This window comes from Aspergillus eucalypticola, assembly GCF_003184535.1.
Source record: "Aspergillus eucalypticola CBS 122712 chromosome Unknown BO83scaffold_32, whole genome shotgun sequence".
Lineage (NCBI taxonomy): Eukaryota > Fungi > Ascomycota > Eurotiomycetes > Eurotiales > Aspergillaceae > Aspergillus > Aspergillus eucalypticola.
The window spans coordinates 24,188-46,979 of NW_020290306.1; the positions used below are offsets into that span (position 1 = coordinate 24,188).

General features: G+C 48.0%; 6 protein-coding genes across 6 annotated transcripts; 4 read left to right on the plus strand and 2 right to left on the minus strand.

Moving 5' to 3' along the window:
• Nucleotides 1-203: 203 nt before the first annotated feature.
• On the plus strand, nt 204-2,338 carry BO83DRAFT_382061 (FAD-dependent oxidoreductase). Its single transcript, XM_025532144.1, has 6 exons — nt 204-808; nt 892-1,358; nt 1,422-1,482; nt 1,543-1,738; nt 1,798-1,876; nt 1,948-2,338. The coding sequence occupies exons 1-6, from the start codon at nt 386-388 to the stop codon at nt 2,102-2,104; spliced, it is 1,383 nt and encodes a 460-aa protein (XP_025383635.1). The 5' UTR covers nt 204-385; the 3' UTR covers nt 2,105-2,338.
• A 2,631-nt stretch (nt 2,339-4,969) lies between these two features.
• BO83DRAFT_411451 (uncharacterized protein) lies at nt 4,970-5,626 on the plus strand (the record flags this gene model as incomplete). The annotated part of the gene is made up of 3 exons (XM_025534313.1): nt 4,970-5,273; nt 5,438-5,448; nt 5,511-5,626. Exons 1-3 carry the CDS (start codon nt 5,053-5,055, stop codon nt 5,624-5,626), a joined length of 348 nt encoding a protein of 115 aa, XP_025383636.1. The 5' UTR covers nt 4,970-5,052.
• Nucleotides 5,627-6,146: 520 nt separating this feature from the next.
• BO83DRAFT_143820 (uncharacterized protein) lies at nt 6,147-6,832 on the plus strand. Its single transcript, XM_025526183.1, has 2 exons — nt 6,147-6,675; nt 6,747-6,832. The coding sequence occupies exon 1, from the start codon at nt 6,332-6,334 to the stop codon at nt 6,653-6,655; it is 324 nt and encodes a 107-aa protein (XP_025383637.1). The 5' UTR covers nt 6,147-6,331; the 3' UTR covers nt 6,656-6,675; nt 6,747-6,832.
• Nucleotides 6,833-9,931: 3,099 nt separating this feature from the next.
• BO83DRAFT_382065 (uncharacterized protein) lies at nt 9,932-10,691 on the minus strand. Its single transcript, XM_025532145.1, has one exon. It carries the CDS (start codon nt 10,293-10,295, stop codon nt 9,978-9,980), a length of 318 nt encoding a protein of 105 aa, XP_025383638.1. The 5' UTR covers nt 10,296-10,691; the 3' UTR covers nt 9,932-9,977.
• Nucleotides 10,692-14,440: 3,749 nt separating this feature from the next.
• BO83DRAFT_143864 (uncharacterized protein) lies at nt 14,441-16,642 on the plus strand. Its single transcript, XM_025526184.1, has 2 exons — nt 14,441-14,724; nt 14,794-16,642. The coding sequence occupies exons 1-2, from the start codon at nt 14,625-14,627 to the stop codon at nt 16,449-16,451; spliced, it is 1,758 nt and encodes a 585-aa protein (XP_025383639.1). The 5' UTR covers nt 14,441-14,624; the 3' UTR covers nt 16,452-16,642.
• Nucleotides 16,643-21,293: 4,651 nt separating this feature from the next.
• On the minus strand, nt 21,294-22,458 carry BO83DRAFT_346584 (aminoglycoside phosphotransferase family protein). The gene has a single exon (XM_025528785.1). It carries the CDS (start codon nt 22,180-22,182, stop codon nt 21,337-21,339), a length of 846 nt encoding a protein of 281 aa, XP_025383640.1. The 5' UTR covers nt 22,183-22,458; the 3' UTR covers nt 21,294-21,336.
• Nucleotides 22,459-22,792: the final 334 nt, after the last annotated feature.

The window sequence follows — 22,792 nt, forward strand, 5'->3', positions numbered from 1 at the left end:
CCCGGAGCGGAAGGGGGAAAGGAAGGGACCATATCCGCCCGAGGCGGATAATGCACCTGCATCATAGTGAAAGTGCGCGGCCCGCCACTCCAACCAGCCAGCCCGCCCGCCTGTGCCAACCGATGGAAGCCTTCAATCAAGATAAGGAAAGAATGGTAACTTTGAGAGTCAAAGTGTATTGCAATATATTGGTTGTTAGATCACGAGAGTTTAAATAGCTGCGTTCGTCCACCGTCACATCGTGTTGGATTGTTCACTTTTCGACTTCATCTTTTTTGTTATCAATATACCCTTGATCGTATATATATTTATTGGTTGCCACTACTTACTTCAAACTTCCCATCTTTCTATATATAACTTCGGTCTACTAAGTAGTACTATCAATATGGGATCACACGACGAATCATCGTGGCGCCGCCTGAGCGTCGGTATTGTTGGTGGTGGTATTGGTGGTATGGCTGCGGCCATCTCGCTCCGTCGAGCAGGTCACGATGTGACTATCTATGAGCGTCATGATTTCGCGGGTGAGGTTGGAGCGTCGATTTCGTGCGCGGCGAATGGAACTCGCTGGTTACACGAATGGGGAGTCGATGTTGCTAAGGGCGATCCGGTCATTCTGCGCAAGTTGATCAACCGGGACTGGAAGACTGGAGAGCCTGTTAGTGTGTATGATCTGGGGGACTATGAGAAGCGTTGGGGATATGTTTATAACATGTTCCATCGGCAGTATATGCATGCGATGTTGAAGGATTGTGCTATGCAGGAGGAGGGCCAGGGAACACCTGCGAAGCTGAAGGTCAATTTTCAGGTTCGTCGCGACATACGCTATTTTTGCTCTCCGGAGTAAGGTCCGATTATATAGCTGGCATGCTAATGTTGAGAACTATACAGTGCAAAGATATTGATCTGAACTCCGGAGTGATCACCTTTGCCAACGGGGAGACTGCCCAGCATGACTTGATAGTTGGTGCTGATGGGATCGGCTCGATTGTCCGTGGTGTTATTGGTATTCATCCTGAAAGAAAGCCTGCAGCCTCCAGCTGTCTGCATACTAATGTAACGACGGAGGAGGCTGTTCGGCTGGGTCTGGTCGATTACTCGAAGAACAGTGCGCTTGAGTACTGGGGTGGCCAGGAAGGCAAATGGGATAAGATCGTGCTCTCGCCTTGTAACGGTGGTCGCTTGCTGTCGTACTATTGTTTCTTCCCTCGCGAGATGGGAGACTATGCAAGCCAGACCTGGGGTGGTGAAGACCGTCCCGTCGAGGAACTTCTCGCGCCTTATCCTCATCTCGATCGCCAGGTCTTCTCGCACCTTGCAATTGGCAAGGAAATCAGACCATGGCGTCTCTGGGTGCAGTGAGTACCCAACTAATACACTCTCACGGTCGCTTGGAAGTTGTTTGCGCTAACGGTGGGCAGCCAACCATACCCATATATCTCCCGCAACATGGTTTGCCTTCTCGGTGATGCAGGGCACCCGGTATGTTTTGACCTACGGATTTGAACAATAGACAGTATCGACTAACGCATCCCACTGCAGATGATGCCCCATCAGAGCCAGGGTGCCTGCATGGCAATCGAAGACGCTGCGGCCTTGGGAATTATCTTCAGCAGGGCGCACTTCAAGGGCGATGTCGCCGATGCGCTGTCGATCTATCAGGAAATCCGATTGCCCCGGGCCACCAAGGTTCAGTCAGCTTCGGCGAAGGCAGCATATAATATCAACGAGCGCATTGGTAAGCGAGATTCATGATGCTAAAGTAGCGAAGATACTGGTCCTAAGTATTCTATCCAGGTTTCTCTAGCAATACCGACACCGCCACCTATAAGGTTGAGGATGAGAAGAAGAAACTGACCATTGAGGAGATGAATGCGTAAGTTTTTTAGCCCATTCGATTTTATTCCGGTACCATTTTCTACGTCCAGACTCTGACGATCAAACCAGATATGACATGTACAGAGACATCGAGGAAGTTGTCGCCATGCGAAGGGGGCTGCCGCACACAGACAAATTCATCAGAGGGCTACCAGTCGGCTTGAAGCTAGGTAACGGGGTAGTTGTCGGGGAGCAAGAGACTAGCTCATTCCAGCCTCGGATTTGAGTACAGCATGCGGCATGCTAGTGTTTTGGGGGCGCAGCATTAGTTTCGCGCCGGTGGAGGAGTTCTTTCTTTTGGCGTTGTATTGTACTTAGCGTGATCATGATCTGAGGTTGTACTTGAGCAGCTGATAGCATTTATCTACTATGGGTTAGTGTGGCACACGTACGGGGCAACCTTTTGGGCCTTCTCGAAGGTGACTTTCACATCACTGCATTGACAGACCATGTTCCCGACCCTGGAAGTATTGAAGTTCTGTTTTTGTTCTGTTATGAAAGATTCCACGCATAGTATACCATCCTACTGGCTGAAACCATCACAAATGTGCAGAGTTCCGATTCGGCGAAGACTGTGATGGCGCTCCATAGTTGCTATCCAAATGACCTGTGAAGTTGATAGGATCGATTTCGGGCGAAGAGGGCCATGTGCGCTGTGTGTGCTCGGACACGAAGAAATGGATCAGCGGGATGTGGAGACGGAAAAAGGAGAGGAACAATGGGCTGACAGCTCAGCATGGGGTTAGTCGGTGATTGAGTGATAAAAGTACGATCGGCAAAAGGCCAGAAGATGACAAAAATATTGGTCGAATGAGCCTTATCATAAACAACATATGAATTGGAGCTATCGATGCGATCTGATAGGGACAATCAGAATGGGTGGAAATGATTTCCACGAAGGAGGGTGAGAGTGATCTGGTGACGGTCGTCTGATCAGCGGGCGATAATGCAATTGTTATTCGGCTGCCTCGTCTAGACTGAGAGGGGAGCGCGACCATCAATTGGCCCGGCGACTACTTTTTGTCATTAGTCGACGACTCAGAAAAGAACAGACGGCATTGCACATCAACATCCACTCACAGCCCGTCGCGGAGGATATGATCGATAGCGCACAGGCGTGGTAAGCCCGATGCAATATGCATTTGTTCAGATGACCAGCAGTGAAACTCTCCCGTAAATAGCAACGTAGCTATGCGTCGCAAGAAGAAGCAAATCCGACTTCTAGACTCGGTCGATCGCGTCTATTCAGCTGTCACGATGCAGCTGATGTTTTACCGGACAAGCCAGCTTCTGCGCTTCATCCCGGGGTCCTTGTTCAGAAGCCGGTCCCTCCAATAATATCGAGCCGCTATGGTGGAAAATCCTCGAGATCCCTGCACAACGGTAGAAAGCTCTGCTCATACGAGCTTAGGAATAGCCGCCCGACAGGGGTCCATCGTCTATCCGCAAGGCTGCTTGAGACGACATCATTGTCAAAGAACGAAGGTTTTTTCTGGTTCTAGTCCACCACATCCGCCCTCACTACTGCTTAAGCCTCTATTCCTATCGCATAACCGCTTGTGTACACCGGGCCTCGTCGATGAGCAACCTCCCTCCGCCATAGTCGATTACTTGGCAGGAGGCATATAGTAATCGCGAAACCTTGGTGGCATTCTTTTCAACATTGGACAACGGAGCAGCCAGCTACATCTCATCCTGCCTAGTTCGACGACGGCATGGAACCAGGAAGGAGTATATTCACCGATCAAGTTGCCGTAGATTTAGGAACTGTCACTGACAATTGGTTGTACATTCTGAACGGTCCTCGTGACAATACTGTCGTTGTTGGAAATGCATATGCTATGTTATCGCTCATATAACCAAGATCAAAACACTTTTTTCTCAAGGTCATGACATAGCATAGTCATGAGGACTTGGCTGGGCAATAAACCGTACGAACCAATGTGCAACCGCGGCTTGCATCTGCAGGTAGCGCATCTCGTATGATCTGGTCGTCCAAGCCTTGGGAGACCGGCATGCTTTGTATGAGAAACGTCGAGCGTATCCGCAATGGATTCTCGAATCCCAATCATCAAAGCCAGTCTGTAGTAACCATCGTCCGATAAAGAGTCCCGATCATTGAATATGGAATTCAGTCAGATGTCCCATGACTTTCAGTCATTAATACTATTCGGTGTGCGGGAACGGAAGCGCCGAAACTTCCAATTGCCTTTTGATAAAAGTATATGGGATATTGATGGGGTTACACTCGTCTGGTGCCTCAAGCCGCCTCATCCGATCATCTTGAAGAGGCTGTATGTTAGAGCAAGGAGCACCCTTGCGCCTATGGCTGGCCAGAGGAAGATGCAGAAGCATTTGATCCTGTCCGGAGCTTATTGTCTCAATGACTTCTAGTCATGATTTCACTGAATCAGCATCAGTATCGTTAGTGTCAGTATAATGTCGCTTCTAGAGGATGATCCATGGCTGCTGTTGACTCACCTTTCCTTCCGAACTATTGCTCAGACATGGGCCGTTTGCAGATTATGAGTTCACTTTGCAGGTACTGCAGGCTTCCATGGACTCGATATGGAAATTCTATTCGATCGCGGCCAGGGTGACATCTTGCATATCGAGAGCTAAGTAGGATGGCTAAGATTCCATTCGAAGGTACTTCAATCTACGATCTGTCACCGCTGTTTATCATGTGATATGGTGCATACAAGAGAGTATTTTGGCGGTACGGCATCTCGAAGGGAAACAAACATATCTGGAATCAGCTGCAATAAGGCTAGCGTAGGACGTCTCTGTGCTATGAACAGAACACTGTCTTAGTAGCTTGTGTATGGTTACAGCCTCGGTGATTACCCAGCAGGTGACCAGAAAACTGCTAAGTACCTAGACAGTACCTCCTTAGAATGATGCTGATCTCGGACAAGGATATGTCCGATGGAAGCGCACAGCCCTGAAGCGAAGTCAAGGATGCACGACTGTGTAGAGGAATGAATAACCGGCCTCGGTTAAAGCGGCGACGTCCCGAAAAAAGAAAGTCCACGCAGCGCCAGGAGACAATGCGCAGCGGTTACCACCCGCCATCACATGGCTGCGAGCATCGACGTGGCCGGCCTCCGTTCGCGCCAAAGTCCACCATGATTCTGTCTCGTGGGTCCTGAGCAGAATCCTTCCCCTTTTCTCATGACAGCAACTGACGATCAGGGCGTCAAACGAGAAGCCGTGGCGTGTTTGCAAGGAGATGCCTTACAACAACACTGTCAAGCAATCACCTGTCGCTGCTTCAATATTAACAGCGATATCTTGGGCGCCCATTATTTCTATACCGCTACTTCGGACTTGGGCGATTTCAGCATCACACGACTGCAGGAGGTGATCCTAGCATCTGATGATGCTCACCTCTGGTATGTGCCTTTCTTTCTTTGGTCTCTCTGTAGCCTTACTGTATGTTGAAACTCGTAACTGGAGTATTTACAGTATTTCACCCAATTTCCGTCGGTCTGTTTTTCTGTCTTTTTCCATGCACTTCTATTCCTTGGTACCTCAGAAAAGTACTACATCAAGTCAGGTACCAGCCATGTGAAGACGTACATCTAAACATTCACGAGGATATCGATTTATACCATCAAACTCTGATCCAGACCATCTGGGGCCTTTTTATTGGCACATCCGCACCGCCAGATATACACCTCTCACCCCTGGCCTTGCGATCCGATTAGCCCGTTCACCCTCGACACCTTATATACCGGACCAATAGAAATAGCCAACCCGGGCTAATTTATCCCGCTCTAACTTGAAAGCACTAAGATCTAAGCCAATGGCCTCTGCAACCCCCTTTGACATGAAACGAAGCCCACAGCAACTGCCGATTAGCTGAGAAACATATCCGAGGTGCAAGTCACATGGATGGGACATGGCGGCTGTCAACCTAACTCTACCTACTCTTTCGGGGATACCTTATATCGCAAGGTCATGCGACAGCCGGAATCGGTGCCTGATCTGCCTAAACTTGAACCAATGTCTTCTTCGTGCTACACTAACTCGAGTTTGTCTTTGTTTCAGCTTATCGCTATGAAAGGTTCCAGCTATTAACCAACACTTACTTGGCCGCCCCATGAACTCTCTGTTATGAGTGTGCTATCCGACCATACCCAATCGGCAGATGATGACGGTTACGAGAGCACGCCTATATAGCAATGTGACAAGTCTACTAGATGTTCCCTATCCGAACTCTCAGCCTATTGCGGGGAAGGAGTGCTAACCCCGGAAACCCCTGATCCAGTTATTGAACCCCATGGGCCCAGCCCGCCAACTGGCCGCATTCATCATCCACGAACAACAGCTATCTATAGCAGAACGACACGGCATATAGACAGTGTCATACTTCCAACAAACAACAGACGAGTCTCACATTCACAGGGCCTAGAATAATAGATCGACCATAGCAATTCAACACACGCCCATGCGTAATGATGACTCCCACCTGTACCCTGCAGCGACCGGACCAGTTACTATGATAGCTATTAACCCACATCAACGGCGGTATCAGCCAACGTGTAACAAAAGCGCCCTAAATCAGGCAAGGAAGAAGTATACAGCCCTGTCATCTGACACGAGGATTTTTTTTCTCTCTCTCTCTCTCACTCATCAACCCCGATTAAAGGAATCACTTACTAATTATAATACCCCCATTTGCTTTTTTTTCTTTTTCCTCCTTTCCCCCTCATTTGTTTTTCCTAGAACCAGGTCTCGGGAATCTGCCAACGTTGCACAACGGAAAAACTAATCTCAACTAGACAACTAGTAGTTAGTCACTTACTGCACATGCAACTGATGATTTACTCAACGGACTCCGTACTTACAGTTCTGCATGATAGTACTCTAGACCCTACACCTGTTCATGTATATTATGTACATATGTACCTAGATGGGTACTTACATGAGTGGTGGGGGGTGTGTGGGTGTCTGGTGGTGCAACACACTTCCACTTACCGTAAGTATTTGATTGTTGTTGTCCAAATCGGCGGTGGGTGGGGGTCGATCCCAACCGGACAAGGTATCTGTGAACATGCCTGTTGACCCAAATACCGGGACATGCAGATGCGATGACGATTGTTCTACTGCTCGGTTTATTGCCTCATCCTGGTTCTACTTCTTCTTCTTCGGAGATAGCATACTATTTTTCCCTAATACAATACTTACTGTTTCTACTTGACGATCTAAAGCCATCCTGTAGTTAGTTATTTGTATAGCGATAGAAAATAAAGAGCGCGGGTATATCTACCTATAGTATAAGTAGTAATATAATATCGAAAAATATGTAAGTCCATACATACATTCATACATACTTACATAGCTAATGATCTACTATTATGTATTGTTTTTCAAAACATACATACTTGAATTACGTCCGTCCCTGAATCAAGGAGTAAACCACTACCACTAAATAACCAACTAATTGACTGTTATTCTTCAGCAAGACAAGGCATACCCAAAGAGGCAACCCGCTGGCTAATTCTACTTTACTTACGGTCAATTAAATAGAAGTTTGCGTGATTTATGTACGGAGTACATAGTAGTAGTAAATATAGATAAGGCGTAGGTACTGTTATCTTGCTATCAATCCAAGGCAAAAATATATATGCATGGATCATGCCTAACTATCGCACACAGTGAGCTAGACTAAATAGTAGTACTCAGGTAATTGAGCTGTATTGTCTGTTGTAGCACACACACACACACACACTGTGTTCCTCGTTTTCGCCTCGGTGGGGGGTTGATCAATCCGGGGTAATTCCGTGAACGTGCCTTTCATTGCTGCAGATTTGAGAGAATGGAAGAGGAGGTGGCAAGTAGGTAGGTAGGTGAATACACAGTTGGTTTCCTTGCAGGATTGGGGAAGAGCTCTCAAGACAGATAGATGAGGGATAGATGGATAGCTTACGTGGCTAGGTAGGAGAGATAGAAGGGAGGAATTTTTCGATGGATGGCTGGTGGATGGAAATAGTAAAGGAAAGGAGGTCCAAGTCAAGGTCCCGGCCCCGTATTCCAGTCCAATAGGACTCTCTTACTGCTGCTCATTCTTCAGTCGGGAGAGTTTAAAGCTATGTTTTATATTGGTTTTATCGCGTGTTGAGGATTTGGAGGGAAAGGGAAGGGCACGGAGTAAGGAAAGAGGAAAAAGGAAAGAAAGAAAGGGCAAAATTCAGATTTACCGCAATAGGCTTCCCGGAGCACTTACTCAGTCAATCAATGATGTGTGTGTGGGTGGGCTCTATTTGTTTTTTCCTATCCTGTTCCTCAGATCCTTGAAATGCGATCCGCGCTATAACCCTTGCATTTACGTGGAGAACCCACCATTCCCCTGGAGGTCAAAGCGAGCGAGAGCTGCGAATTTGCATGATCTGGTAGCCGCTAATCTGGGTTTTCGAACAAAGGTCGGATTCTGAACCGGTCTATTTTGCTAACCAGTTCCTGGTAGATTCGCCCTTTCCTGGGTTACATGACAAGAATCGTTCATGGGTTTTGGCTGGTCCGGGGGATGCGGCCCGGGAATTATGGAATGTGACTTGTTCAGGAGAAACGGCGGTGCTACGTACCACATCGGTTCCCCATCGTATGGCATTTGACGAGAAGGCAGGAAATAGCAGTGAAAGACAGTGAGAAGGAAGGAGAAGTTGAAGAAAAAAGAGACCGTATGTGTGTATTGGACTTTGTGCTCCGTAGCAACCCATACATTAGTGCTGGCCGGCTTAGTGAGTGGTGGTACCCGGCTGCCCTTTGTTTTCGGGTCGTTATCCCTTCCAAATGCATATCCCGGGAGTCGATATCCGTGCGCAATCCAAGCTTTAAGCTATGCATAAAGAATTCAAGGGCCGGAGAAAGTTTTGAGATCGTCTCAAAATAAGGCTAGAGTTCAGGAGGCAATTTCATCCCAATATGAGGCAATATCCGCCCTGGTGAAACGGTTTACAGATGAGTTTGTGACCCCTGGGATTATGAATGGTATCAACAACATTCTCGGATATTTTTTTGGCGATCGTAAGAAGTTCCCAAAGTCGTAAGCTTTATTCATGGGATGGAAGACGTCAATGGCCAATCCACTACTACTCCAGGTGAATGCCTGAGTGTATGGCACCAGCCACAGCAACATACCGTAGATCATGTCGTGCAAGATCCAGACGGTTCTATGATCTACAGTGCCGTACTCAGTAGAGTTGAGGCCACTGTGTTCCTGGCTGACGCCCTACTTCGGCCAGTCCCAAAGGAGGAATGGCAGACTACCTATAGGGGAAATAGGCAACGGGCGTTGTGTTCACACAACAGCATCACCGTCCCTGTTGTTGTTCCCAGCCTGCGCGTCCTGTCGGATATCTCAAGTAGTGACTAAGGTCGGGCGGGAGTACTCCGTAAGACACCGGCGGCACCTGCTGTTTATCATTCTTTGTCTGCAAGCTGCACTTGATGCATGGTGCCTTATCCGGTGCTTCTAAGCCGCTGTTTGACGTGATGCAGCTGCGTCCAGTAGCGTCCTTCCATCCCCGTTGGCTTCTAGTCAGCAATCGATCATTGTGTGTCGGCACTTTCGCAGGTCAGGAGAGCAGTCGACAATGGCGGGGCCGAGTAAAGGCCGTATGGGCGATACTGTTTCTATACGGTTCAATTCTGTGTGTGATTGTAAACGAGTCAACTCGGTGTATCAACCTCGATTGAGCATGGATATGGTAGAGAGAGATAGATAGACATGGAATCCCCTTCAGCCGCGACCAGTGGCGCATTAATGCCGCGGGACGACCCCACATCATGTGACGGAGGAGCTGTCTTGTGACTCGGGGGTGGGCCTTTGCCACTGCGGGTTTGTTTGGTTTTGCCCCCACGTTAAAGGGGGCGGGCGGGAGATGAGGTAACATCAGTCAGTAGTCAGTCCTCTGTCACTAGTAGCTCGCTAGCTAACTAGCTGTATTTTGTACACTGGCACTCTGGCAGGTGGCATCTGCATCGACTCGCTTCTACGCCACAGAGCAATAGTCGCCTCTGCCTGTTCTATCAGCAAGGTAGGCGTCCTGATGTTGTCAATGGTCCTCGGCAAATTTCTGTCGGTATGGACGTCAGCTCCCTCGATCAAGTGTGGATTTGCTTTCTCTTGCCTTCCACTGGTGTACCGCGGGAGTCCCTCGGATGCCCTCATCGGTTGACGGATTCTCCCGAACAATCGAGGTCATCTCGAACAATGACAGCCAATTGTCAATGAACAGTTGGTTGATGCCCCGAGAATTTGTGAAGCCCTTCCTACATGGGGAATCACGAGATAGCGGGTTCCAACCACGGTATAATTTCACCTCTCCTTCAGCATCGTCATCGTCATCCGGAGAGTTTACCTGGGTAGGCTCAACAACACGGAGAGTAAGGAGCATTTCCCATCCCATTGTTAGGGAATGACTGGGACTTCCCATAAGCTTAACCGGTCAATGTACCCAGATAAGAATGTAGCTTCGTAGAATTCTGGAAAATGGGCGTCATCCATGGATTCTCTCTTTTCTTCATGGCACACACCTGCAAGAGGTACGCCTGATGAATCGGAGTGTGGTCGAGTGGGTTAGGGCGCAGCTACGTGGCTCCCTCTAGAAGCATCGCTGTGGAACGATTCCATGCATGAAAGATGGCAGCTGAGCACTTGGATCATTGAAAGCGGAGGTGTCCGCCCCCCAGCTGCAAGCGAAGCGAATAAGCTCACCATGTTGACGGGTTTCCCTGATTTCCACCTGCCAACAGAGCTTTGGTGCCTAGGAGATAATGCTGCTCTTGGTTATTGTCTGCATTGAATATGCAAGAAAGACGGATGTGGGCTCAATTATTAGCTATGGAGCTTTACTTACTACCTACTTACTTACGTTCGCAAATGCCGATCTTGACTTAGTACTTGACTATTACTGTCTAATCAATAGCGCCTGTCTAGTCTTGGTAAAGAGTTTATATCATTGCGGGGTTTACCTGGGCCATCCGTCCCCCGATATTATTTTCTCCTCCCTAACATAGGAGAGTGTGTATGAGGGTGAATAGAGTAGTACCTTCCCCATGCTACGGGGCATTCCGTAGTAAGACGTTTACTATCCGGCAATGCGATCGACTTTAACCAGCAAGTGACCACAATGTGAACCGCCTTGCAGATCGTTCAACGTCGCCGCTACTACTTAGTACTAGCTCGACAGGGCCTTGTGAGGCTTGGAAACTCCCTTTGGGCCCCAATAAGCCGACGAGGTCACGACCCCTCCACATTCAGCCCCTTGAACTTCTTCTTTTGCTTTTTCTATATATTTTTCCCTGATAATTTCTTTTGAACTTCCCGTCTTTCATACATCGGAGAAAATTTGGAGATGGTTTGGATGAAGATGGAAAAACAATCTACACCAACGGGAAGCCCGCCTTAGTAAAGGATCTAACTACTGTACAAGCAGATGACGGCTTTTACTCCGAAGACGAAACAGCAACTTTTTATTATCAGTTTACAACTCATCCATCAGGTGTCCGCGGAGGGAACCTGGACCTTTGACGTGGAACATCACATGATTGTAAAACGTGGGCTGACGGCTTGGGAACTGGCTGGCACTGGCTGTCAGTTTCCAAAAGGGCAGTGGTGATGGTGAATCGGGCGGATCTTCTGAATCCTAGTTCCCCGAACCACTCACCCCGGGATCCGCGATGAAGGATCAAGTGTGGCGCTTTAGTCTATTATTGATATTGTTATTATTCGCAACGGGGCGTTTGGGAAGTTTTTGCAAGGCCCCGTGACAGGAAAAAAAAAGGGGGGGTGGTGGTAGGGTGGGAAGGAAAGGGCTAAACCGAACAGGCGGGTAATCAATCCAGGTATCTATGTACTACTCCTTGTGAACGATTGTATCATACGTGCTGTATGTAGTATTGCCTCCCATTATTTTTTTTTATTTACATTTTGTTGTTTGGGGATATACTACTATCTACCTACCGTTTCCCGCAAAGATAGCATCACAAGTACTTTAGTGACAGCTGGCAGGATTTTCGCCTTGTGACTATGGACGGGGTGAGGAATGAGCGAACACGAATACTCTGTTGTTGGGTCACTCAGATTAGGTATACCAGTCTCCTGAGACCGGTATTCGGAAGGGATACATAGTCATTGGACATGTGTACTTTAGATCTCAAATCAAAAGTGCTTTGGGGTATCGTGGCTTGGAGGGTAAAAGGGCATTGAAGACTTGCAATTCACGGTACATACATACATAACTGCTGCAAACTTCAAAGGGCGCAATGAACTGATAAGAGGAAGGAGAACTATGTAGGTGAGAGATGATCATCCAGATCGGAAACGCTGCGCTCTTTCCCCGGTATGCGACTCCGCCTGGGGCATTTTGCGAAGGTACATACCATCACCGGCTAATAAGAACAAACAGTAAGGAAGATCAGTGCTCAGGCCATTTCAGCCGGGATGATTGAACCATCCACGTCGACATATCATAAGGATGTAGAAAGTCAGAGTTCGATCAGACACGCTTGAGCCTAAAAGGGGATCAGGGTCGATAAGTTGGGGATGAGGTCAAGTGCCGGAATGCCCGGTTTCAGAAATAGGTCGGGTAGTCTGTGTGTAAGATGTTGATGTCCAAGAGACCGGGTAAACAGGAACGTGGCTTGGGGAGGTGCTCAGAATGTAGACGGTAAAACCCATGGTTTCCTTAGTCACATTTGGACATCAAGAATCTGTCCGAAACTAAGCATGTCCGTGACGAAAGCAGTTGAACTGAATCGAGCAATAAGTCACTAGTCAGCAGGACATAACAATAATAGCCCAGCGGTGGGTGGTGGGTGGTGGGTGAATTGTCAAATGCCCCTGACGAGGCGAGGGATTAGGCGCGGTGCCTAGATTGACGGTGATGATGGAAATGGATCTGGATGCTGGGTACAATGATGGAATTGGATCTGGATGCTGGGTACAATGATGGAAATGGATCTGGATGCTGGGTACAATGATGGAAGTGGCTATCATCGTTAGGTCTTCAATAGTAGTGATCATTAACCCGATTCCTACAGTATGCCAGCCCTGGCGAGTTGACAAGTGCGGAGTGATATCAGCAGCACTTCGCCTCGGCCAATCGTTCGGGACCCATTTTTGAGAAGTCAAGTGACCCGATCGATTGACTGGTGAACTGTTAAAGATGCCTTGTCCTTAGTCAGCCGAGGCGATGGTCACAGGACGGGTTGATCTTTGTTTGAATGTTTGTCTAGAACGATCCCCTGTGGCCTTTTTTCTTCCCTCCCCCTGTTGTTGTTATTGCTATCTCTCCAGGGGTTTTGCTTTGTCGGTGATGCATACATAGTGCTGCCGGTCCGAGATGAAGCGAGAACCAGGGTGAATCAAGGCATCAGGTCACAAAAACTTTGAGGCTTTTTTTGAAGGTGATCCATTTGGGGGCTGTCGTCCATACCTGGACGGTATTAGTATGTATCTATCCAGATCCAGGGTCAAGCTTCATCTGGTTGCAAGTATTGGGGGTTGGGTGTAGACGCAATTCACCGATGTATAGCTGGCCCTACTGGGTTTAGTGAAGTACCTGCCTTGACTACTTGACTAGTAGTCTTGTTCTTCAATACCAGTTTCGTACTTTGTTCCAAAGTGGGACTCCGGAAACAGACCGATGGTAATATTACCGGTGTTATAACGATGTATGAAATACCAGTAGACCCACGGGGGTACTCCGGATGTACCATTACGAAAGGGGAAATTTGAATTTCAGAAAAATCAAAAAATCGGAAAATAGAAAAATAAAAAAAAAGAACGCAAATAATCCCAAGATTAATCACACATCCGGGACCACGGATGGGGAGGAGGCGCGGCTAGGAGCCCATCCTTGTACTTACCGCCATCCCCCCCATCGCTGGTCAACCACAGTACCTCTCCCTCGGTACGTACGTCCCATCGGACTTTTCTCTTGTGGCCACCGTCAAATTCCCATTTTCTGCCATTTTCTGCCTCTTTTTCCCTTTTTTTCCCCTTGTACTGAACCCGTTACCAGTTCATACCGGACACTCACTCATCCACCCTCCCTCCCTCTTCCCCCCAATTCTCCACCGACCCGTCCGTTAACTATCTTGCCTTTTCCTCTTTTCTTCGTCCGCTCCACCAGCCAGACTAAGGTTCTCCTCCCCCATATTCCCCTTCGATTTTTTCCCTTCCTTCTTTCCTCCTTCACTCATTCCTCTCGCCCATCACCCTCAATCCTCATCCCCACGTCCACCCCCGACCTCCCTGAACCGGCCATATCTACATACTTCGCGCCAGTGCGCCTGAACCTTCGTTCAATCTTCACCCACCCCGACCGTTTTTCGTTTTCGGTCGTTTCTCTCTTGGATAGGTAGTACTGGAAAGTGTGAAGGATCCGCTTACGGAACCGGCTGCGATCAATCGACCTACCCCGGATCGATCTCTCTTGCGCCATACCACCCTCCATCTCGCACAGCAATTGTTGAACTCGACACCTGCTGCACTTGACAGGCAGCTTGGGCGCCACTTTTAATCTCAATCGACTTTCTGCAGCACGCTGCAGAACCCAAACTTGGAGGCGTTACTCTCAGTAACCTTGGAGGATCGAAGAGGTCTATTTCGCAACTTCTCGCGCCGAACGACCACGCTTGGGGGAGACGGCGACCCCGAAACTACACTCCTAAGGGGAAGAAAAGAATCGTTTGAGGAACTTCAACATATTCGAAATTGTGGCGTTGTTAGAATGGCTTCGCGTTTTTCAACCCCCGTTCTGACGGTGGATACGGCCAAGATCCATAAGGTCGACACAGCCAATGCGCAAAGTCTTCATGGCATGTGGATGGGTAAGTGCATCTTGTACCGTTGCGTGTATCAGTCGCGTCTGGTGGCTGACAATTGAACTCCGAATTTAGTCTTTTCGAAATGTGCCGACTATATGGAGGAAGGCCGACGTCTGGAAAACCTGAGCTGGCGACTCTGGACACGTGAGACCTTCTGTGTGGAGCCGGAGACCTCTAGCACTACCTCAGTTTTGCCACTCCTTCGTTCCGAAGCTGGGGATTTGCCAGAACTTTCCGCGAGTGTCGAATCGGCGGCGTCGGAGCAAGCTGAGCGGATAGAGCATCACATTAAACGCCCGAAGTGCTTGGACTATAAGCCGGCGGTGGTGCGTGAGGATTCTATGGCCAGCCTCGCTCGCGGAAAGGAAAAGCATATTACATCTTTAGGTTTGGAACGGATGGTGCTGAACATTAAGGAGAAGAAACACCTTGAACCCATTTCCACCGTCATGTCGACAGTCGAGCCCCCTGTTGTCGATATCACACCACGTCCTTCGACCCCTACTCCCGCCACCCCTCCTTCTGTCTCTACTGCGAGGCGGACGCCAACCCCGCCCCCATACCCTCTCAGCCAACAACCGAACCAGTCCACTGAGTCTTGCTCGACTACTGCGCCCGAATGCAATGATAGCGATAACAATGGCAATACCGCCGGGTCTGATACTAGCGTTTCTTCGTCCGGCATTCTTACCCGATCCGAATTGATCAAGTCGCCAAGCATCGTCCGCGGATTCTCTCCCTCTGTCATCTCTTCGTCATACCGGTCGCAACCTAGATTGGCTGCCGAACCTGGCCCGGCCAAACCTCCAGCACAGCTCAAGCCCACTCCCTTCAAGAAGAAGGGCGGCATGTTCACTCTCGGAGGCTCGTCGGGTGACGACGATGAAAGCTCTTTCGAGGATCGCATGGCAATGCAAGGGCCCCATCGCAGTTCTCTTTCTGATGAATTGAGTAAGCCTTCGGCTAGTGGCCAGGATCTCAGGAAAAAGGTGGCTTCCTTCAGGGACCAGAATGAAATCATCAAGCCCATCCGTGAACGTGCTATGGATAACGAAGATGCCGTCGAAACAGACGATGAGGTTTCTGAGAGTGCTATCGAGGACTCGGACTCGGACTGGGAAGATTCGATCACGGAAAGCGGCCGATCCAGTGTTGAGGAGAAGGAACTCTTCCAGCGTGTGGATTCCCGGCCCAACCTTGTTTCGCGTCGCTCCCTTCTCACCATGATGATGCATCAGCCTACTAAGATGGGAGCTCCGACCCGGTCTAGTCCAGCCCTCCAACGCTCGCGTCTCACTTCCCCCAACGGTCCCTCGATCCCTGCATCGCCGCCTGAGGACGATGATGAGAACTTGACGATGCGTGGTCCCGACGTACCTCGCTCGAAGCCCATCATCATGAAGCCCGCCCCGCAGTCTGTTGCCCACTCCCCACGGACAACTCGTCGCAACATGCTCGCTACCGAATTGACCGAGTCTCTCCGCCGACACTTGTTGTGGGAACGTCAACAGAAGAGTGCGACTGCCAACGCGTTCCTGAAGCGCAGACATACGGCGCATGACATGGCCAATCTACAAGAATACCCTGGACCGAAGGGTTCTAAGGGACAGGCAGCCGGCCAGGCCGGTGGTGCTGCAACCAAGGCTACCAGTCAGGGTAAGGACAAAACCGGATCCTTTACTCATTACACCGACTTTGGACCTTGGGAATATCATGTGAAGGGGTGGTGAAGCCCTTGACTGATGATTCGATTTACGTCTTCGCCTTCATTATCTGTGTCAAAGCATGTCCTTTCTTCTGGATCGGTAATGTTTGTTGACTATGATACCCGATACTCGAACGGCTACTCCTTGTTTCACGTTTCTTTTCTTTTCCAAAACATGTAAAGACCGCCGACTGATTATCATCCTTGTGACACGTACCATCACGACTGCATTGCATATTGGCGCACCTAGGGATCATACGGCTGTTATATCCGACCTAATGCGTTTCGGGTCATTGTTTTGCTTTTTTCCCTTTTTTTCTCCCTTTTCCTTTCATCTTACCCCATCTTTCAACATTGCATTGTGAGGCTGTCTGCTGTCATTATATACGGGCCACGGGAGGGACAAATGCCTTTTATTACATCCTTAATTTCACTTGTACAGATGAAATTTCCTCTTTGGCGATGCATGGTCGGATACGGTCTTCATTGTCTTGTTTTCTTTTTCTTTTTTTTTCACTTCGTTTTATGGGTGGACATACTGAAAAGAAAAGAGGGTTTTATTGTTTTTCTCTAATTATGGATGTGATCGGGCCAGGGAGTGAGACAGCCTGCGTTTGATTATTTTGAAGCGGCAGAAAAACATTGCAAACATGCATCTTGGGAACAGCCAGTTTAGCTCTTCTTGATACCAGATACCACTACTTGTTGCTTGAGTTGAAACCCGGACCATACCATTCCAGGGTCTTTCTTTTTTCACATTTTCCGCCGCCTATCTTTTGCGCACGTTATCACCGATGTATGCTACAGTGAGATTGCTATTTGTTGTTTTTCCACCCCCAATCCAAACCAAAAGAAATCTAGCGAAATAGAAAATCCACTTCGGATATGATATGAGATACAACATTCCTTGATTTAGCTAGCAGTAAAGTAAAAAAGAAATGAGGAAACCTAAATAGAGAAGATAGTGAAAGTGGTGTGTGTGGTGACGCGACTCTGCACCGAAGCCATCCATCCACTCCATTCAAACCATGGTGGTGGTCTCCGGCGGGCCTGGGCTACGGCGCACTGACACGTAGCATGGGCAGAAATAATCACAATAAAATAATAATAGCACATAATAATAATAAAAAATTAATAAAAATTGAATAGGAGGGTAGGGAACAGTACTTAGTAAGTAGTTAGGTGAGGGGAACTCCTCCCCAACCCTCGAACCACCAGCCGTACCTGGTCAGAGATCTAGAATCTCTCGCACTGATCCCTTTGCCTTCCCTTCTCTTCCCTTCCCTTCCCTCCCTACCCTACCCTACCCTACCCTTCACATGCGCCCGATATTAAGATCCCCCCATGAGGAAACGGGACGGGAATAGGATAGTGACCAAAAAAAAGTAAGAACTCAAAAGAAAATATAAATGGAAATGAGAGAGGCGAAAAACGAGCTGGAAATAGAAGCTTGAAGCTATGTATGTATGTATGTATGTATTCGTTCTGTATGGTTTGTAAAACCATCTACGCAATATTAAACTACGAAGTTGAGTTTTCAACGATGATAAGAAAGAAGCATGATGGAAGGTAGTAAGGTAAGGAAGGCAAAAAAGAGACATCTCGGGGTTCCCGTCCCCCCTCCCCCACCTCAGTCCTTGTCATACCCCAACCACCAACAACAACAACAATCGATGACAGATTGCTGCGGCGCCCTTGGAGGAACATGGGGATACGGAGAGGGGGATTGGGGGGAAAGGTATGACGGGGACAAAAAAGCCTGAAAAGCCGACTGAACCGGGTTCGGATGGGGATTATTACTCCAGGGTCACATCAGGTTCACATCATGGTTTGAACCCATCAGAGTATAGTTGCTGGATAGATAACATCATCATCATCTAAACTAGTTCGATTCACCGAACTACTACGATTAGTTGGTAGTGTTGGGTCCACGAGATCTTAGTATAGTTCTATTTAGCTTTTTCGATGGAATAAGGATGGATACATGCAGATCAGGGAGAAAAAAGTGTGAGAGTGAAAGAGTGTTTGCGCGCGCATGTGTTCATGAAGTATATCGGGGGTCGACTAGATCAAGAAAACCCGGTCGGGAATTTGCGTCACTTGTTGGATGGAAGCTGTTCGATTGAGTTAGACGTGCGGTTTTTGTCGGAACTTTGTTATGTCTTGGAAGGTTAACTTTGTTGTTCTAATTCTGTTTAGTTTTTATTATAGTTGGCATGGCCTGGCATGGCGTTGGAGTACTATGATGGATGATGAGTTGGTGAAAGATATTGTTTGTCAGGTATTAAGATTAACCCCAACTGGATGAGGTGCAGCAGCAGCTCGTAATCGGCCCCTGTTAGAGTTGGAAAACGGTCGCAAGCATTCTTCAACCTGTCTGTTCTAGACTGTCTCTCTCTCTCTCTCTCTCTCTCTCTCTCTCTCGTGAAGACTCGAGCTTAACAACTGCCGTATGCGAATGAACTGCCGTGGAGGCTATTGTGCAGTGCCGTTGGAAATAAGCAGGTCATCTGCGTAAGCCTTGCAGGTTCACTGGGCGGGAAGAATTCAAATTCTATCTATAGTAGGATCTCGTATACTGTCTACTTCTGTCTATATTCATTGATACAATGACATATCGTAGAGCTGCCATTTGTGTAATGGTATGCAACCGGAATAGCGGACTAATCCCCAGTATAAAGTTCGGTATAAGTTGCATTGGCCCTGGTCTCGTGCGCACTGACATCTTCATTGCTTCAAACCACAATGACGTAACGCGGGTACTCCCTGGAAAACCGGAGTTGAAGTAGTATGGAGTTGGACTCTTCTTACTAATGAATTAACTACTCCGTAGATTGTTGCATTCAACAGAATCCCTCGGACCGCTGTGATCCGTTTATGTTAGTCGAACAGGTCGCATTCCTTAAGCTGAGACTAACTAGGTGTCATCAAATTAGCTAGGTAAATAGTAACCACTGCAGTAGACACCAGAATAATAACACGCACAAATGATAACCAACCGAATTTCAACCCGCAAAAAAAGCAAACATAAGCACACACCCGAAAAAGTGTCGGATCGGATCCATTGGAAGGAAGAAAAGCATACTGTGTACTCTGTAAGGAAAGTAAGAAGAGAAATTACATTATTTTTTCTCTTTTCCCTCCTGATCTTACTCTTAATTCTCCACAATATCTCCCTGAATCTCCCGATCACCTGCACCAATGACGACTCGAGTTTCCTGCAAACCTGCAAACTCTGACGTCCGAGTCTGCCCGAAAACGTGGAGCAAAAGCCAGCCCGTGGTTCTCTCAAACACCCAGACCACGGCGGTGGATCCAACCCCGACCACCAGTGCAAAGCGGCTGAGGGGGAACTTGGCCCAAAGGAGTTTACCGCCCCTGCAGAAAGTCGGGGTGGACGCCGCGCGAGTGGTTTTTTGTCAGCTGAGAGGGGGGGGTTTCTCTCCACTCTTTCCCTTGTGTCAATTTCCAGGACTACCTTGTTGCTAAGTAGCTTAGTTTTTCAAATTGCGGGTCTTTCTCTCTTGTGGAGCGAAATTTGAGATCGGGCAGCCAAGTGATTCGTTCCCCCCCGGAACAAAGTAGCCTTCACCGGTACTGTGAGTGCTGTTATACAGTGACACTGTATCTGAGTGACAGGTGCTGTACTCGGGCTGATTCGGGATAGTTGTATTCTATCCTTCCTTACTAATTCTCACCTTCAGCCTCCCTCTTTCATATCGATCGCTATACGGACTATCCATCCATCAATAACCTTGATTTCTTCACGCTCGTTTCAATGCCTTGATGGCTACTGGAAGTGGAGCAGTAACACCTACTACATACATCACCTTGGAATCAATCAACCCTCGACACTCCGCTTACTAAAACGAAACTCTCTCCATCATTTCCTACCCTGTAGAAAGAGATACACACACACACACACACACACCGAGGCCCTGAAATAATAATACCGGGAATAATAACAACCAATAACCAACGGTGCCCGACCGAGCCAACTGAACAACCAACCAACGAGCGAGCCAAACCAGCAACCGGCTACTACCCGGCCCGACTCCCCAATGCAGCTCGGCATGCCGAAAACTTCCTTCCCCTCCCTTCCCATCCACATTCATGCATACATACACAATGGGGTATATTCGGAACAATACCAAACAAAAACTTAACTAACTTAAGACACCGAATATCTTGATTATATCATTTGCTCTTCTATTTCTCCGAGAACATTCTGAACTCTATTTCCCGCACACTTTTCTTCTTCGCTCACCGTTTTTCACACTCTTCCCCCCATTCTCGGCCCCATCATATGTACGTGTTCACTTTTTTGACCGCATATAACATATGCACACTAATTATGTGGGTGGGTGGGTGAATCTAGACTTGGCTATTTCTTGTTGTAAGCTGGTTGTCTAGACTCGGAGGATATAGTTAACTTGTTATCCTGTTTTCTGTCTTCTTTTTCTTGCTACTTCCTACTTGATAGTTTAGTTGGTTCCATTGCAGTAGTATGCCTCGGCACGTGGCGGAGCGGAGAGAGAGAGAGAGAGAGACAGGTTGTTTGTTTCAGCCTAACTATTATTCTTTTTTCAGTTAGTTTCTTTTCTCAGTATAGTATGTATGACGACTGTCGTTGAGGCTGACCGGGGCGTGCATGGATCCATTGATCGGGGAAATGCCGAGCTAGGTACGTATTCATATTGCTTGGTTGTTTGTTTGTCACTCTGCTGTTAAGTAAGTTACCGCACTGGTCTGCTCCGTTGACCGGTCGGGGGAGGGCCCCCCGCTTACTCTTGGCGGTCACATGATATCAGATTATGAACTTTTAGATCTATACAACTTACAACAATCTTAACCAGCGTAGCAAAAAGAACGAAAAGAAACAGAAAAGAGAAAAAGAAAATTACACATCCCTACCCATTCCTACTACCACCATAATACCTAGTCCTAAGAAGATCCCCGGGCTGATCAAACCTTTTCCAAAGCACCCTCTCCGCGTCTAATTCATCATCATACCTCCTCATCACCTCCTTCAACCCATTATACCAATCCGGAATATTATAAAGCGTATAAAACGCCTTCGTATAATCCCAATACTCCGGAAACCACCCGGAAAACTGCCAATCAACGATCCCAGCCACCTTCCCATCACGAACAATGATATTCCTCTTAGCGATATCCGCATGTGTGAAACACGTCCGATAGTATGATCCAGATCGTTCATGACACTTCGTGACAGCTTCGCCATATACCTTCGTAGTATCTTCTATCGGGATCGTCCCGCGCAGGAAATCATGAAATTCGTTAACGGTTTTGAACGGCCCAAAGGGCCAGCTTCCCACTCGGATGTCATAACATTCTCCTAGTTCTGCGGAAGCTACAACGCCTTCCTGTGGTGGTGTGAGCTGTCGGAGTTGGTCGATGTAGCTAGCAACTTCGTTGATCACTGCTTGTTTGTTCGTGGATGTGAAGTTGGGGTTGCGCCATACTTCTTGAAGAGTGTCGCCTTTGATGTAGTCCATTTCGATATAGACGCGTCCCTCGTTGGCTGGGTATGTGCGGTGGACTCTGGGGACGGGGATGGTGGTGTGTTGCGTGACGAATCTTAGACCTTCTAGTTCGGCGGGGAAACATGGTCCTTTGATTAGTCGCGTGGAGCTCACTCTTACTACGCTTGGTGAGAAGGTGCCGTAGCGCTTTTTGCCTAGCCATAGTCGTGTTCGAAGATAGAATGATACTATTGACTCGGGTATTGGCATGTTTGGAGGTATGATTAGAAGCCTGAAGTCAGGCAAAGCTGACTATGATTGGATTGATCTGCTAATCATTTAAAAGCTTGGCTACCATACTGAGGGCCATGACATCTTTGAGGCGATACTTGGGTTTATCAGAGAGGTGCTGTGAATGCATATGATTATGCTTCACCAATCCCTCGTTATCACGTGATGCAATATACTTGGGCTGCATTGGATGCGATTACCAGCCACTGATACTAGGTGGGTAGGTCCAGGTCAAAGCGTGGATGGGTACGTAACAGCACGAGTGTTCATAACTTGAATGTGATTTGTATTAATTGTGGATCAAGTCTGTCTTCTGGTTGTCTTACAAAGAAAAGACTTGTGTAAAGCCAACTAACTAACTAACTAGCGGAAGGATTATGTAGGGTAATACAATCCATCCTTACGGCCCAGACAGCCGGCTGGCCCCCTTCAGACATCCCGAGATCCTGATTCGACTACCCGGAATCTCAAACCACCGCTAGTATCAGCCACCTACCAGCTGTTTCCAGAGGCGAAAAAAAAAAGCCATCGGGAGGCGAAAATCAATCACATGCCATGTGTGAGTGTTTGGCGCTAACCACGTTTACGG

Bases quoted from the DNA above. Each gene is read 5' to 3' on its own strand.
- BO83DRAFT_382065 (XM_025532145.1), bottom strand. From the start codon at position 10,295: ATGGGATGGGAAATGCTCCTTACTCTCCGTGTTGTTGAGCCTACCCAG.
- BO83DRAFT_143864 (XM_025526184.1), top strand. From the start codon at position 14,625: ATGGCTTCGCGTTTTTCAACCCCCGTTCTGACGGTGGATACGGCCAAG. The intron at 14,725-14,793 runs GTAAGTGCATCT...CTCCGAATTTAG, and splicing joins TCTTCATGGCATGTGGATGG to TCTTTTCGAAATGTGCCGAC.
- BO83DRAFT_143820 (XM_025526183.1), top strand. From the start codon at position 6,332: ATGCGTAATGATGACTCCCACCTGTACCCTGCAGCGACCGGACCAGTT.
- BO83DRAFT_382061 (XM_025532144.1), top strand. From the start codon at position 386: ATGGGATCACACGACGAATCATCGTGGCGCCGCCTGAGCGTCGGTATT. The intron at 809-891 runs GTTCGTCGCGAC...AGAACTATACAG, and splicing joins AGCTGAAGGTCAATTTTCAG to TGCAAAGATATTGATCTGAA. The intron at 1,483-1,542 runs GTATGTTTTGAC...ATCCCACTGCAG, and splicing joins TCGGTGATGCAGGGCACCCG to ATGATGCCCCATCAGAGCCA.
- BO83DRAFT_346584 (XM_025528785.1), bottom strand. From the start codon at position 22,182: ATGCCAATACCCGAGTCAATAGTATCATTCTATCTTCGAACACGACTA.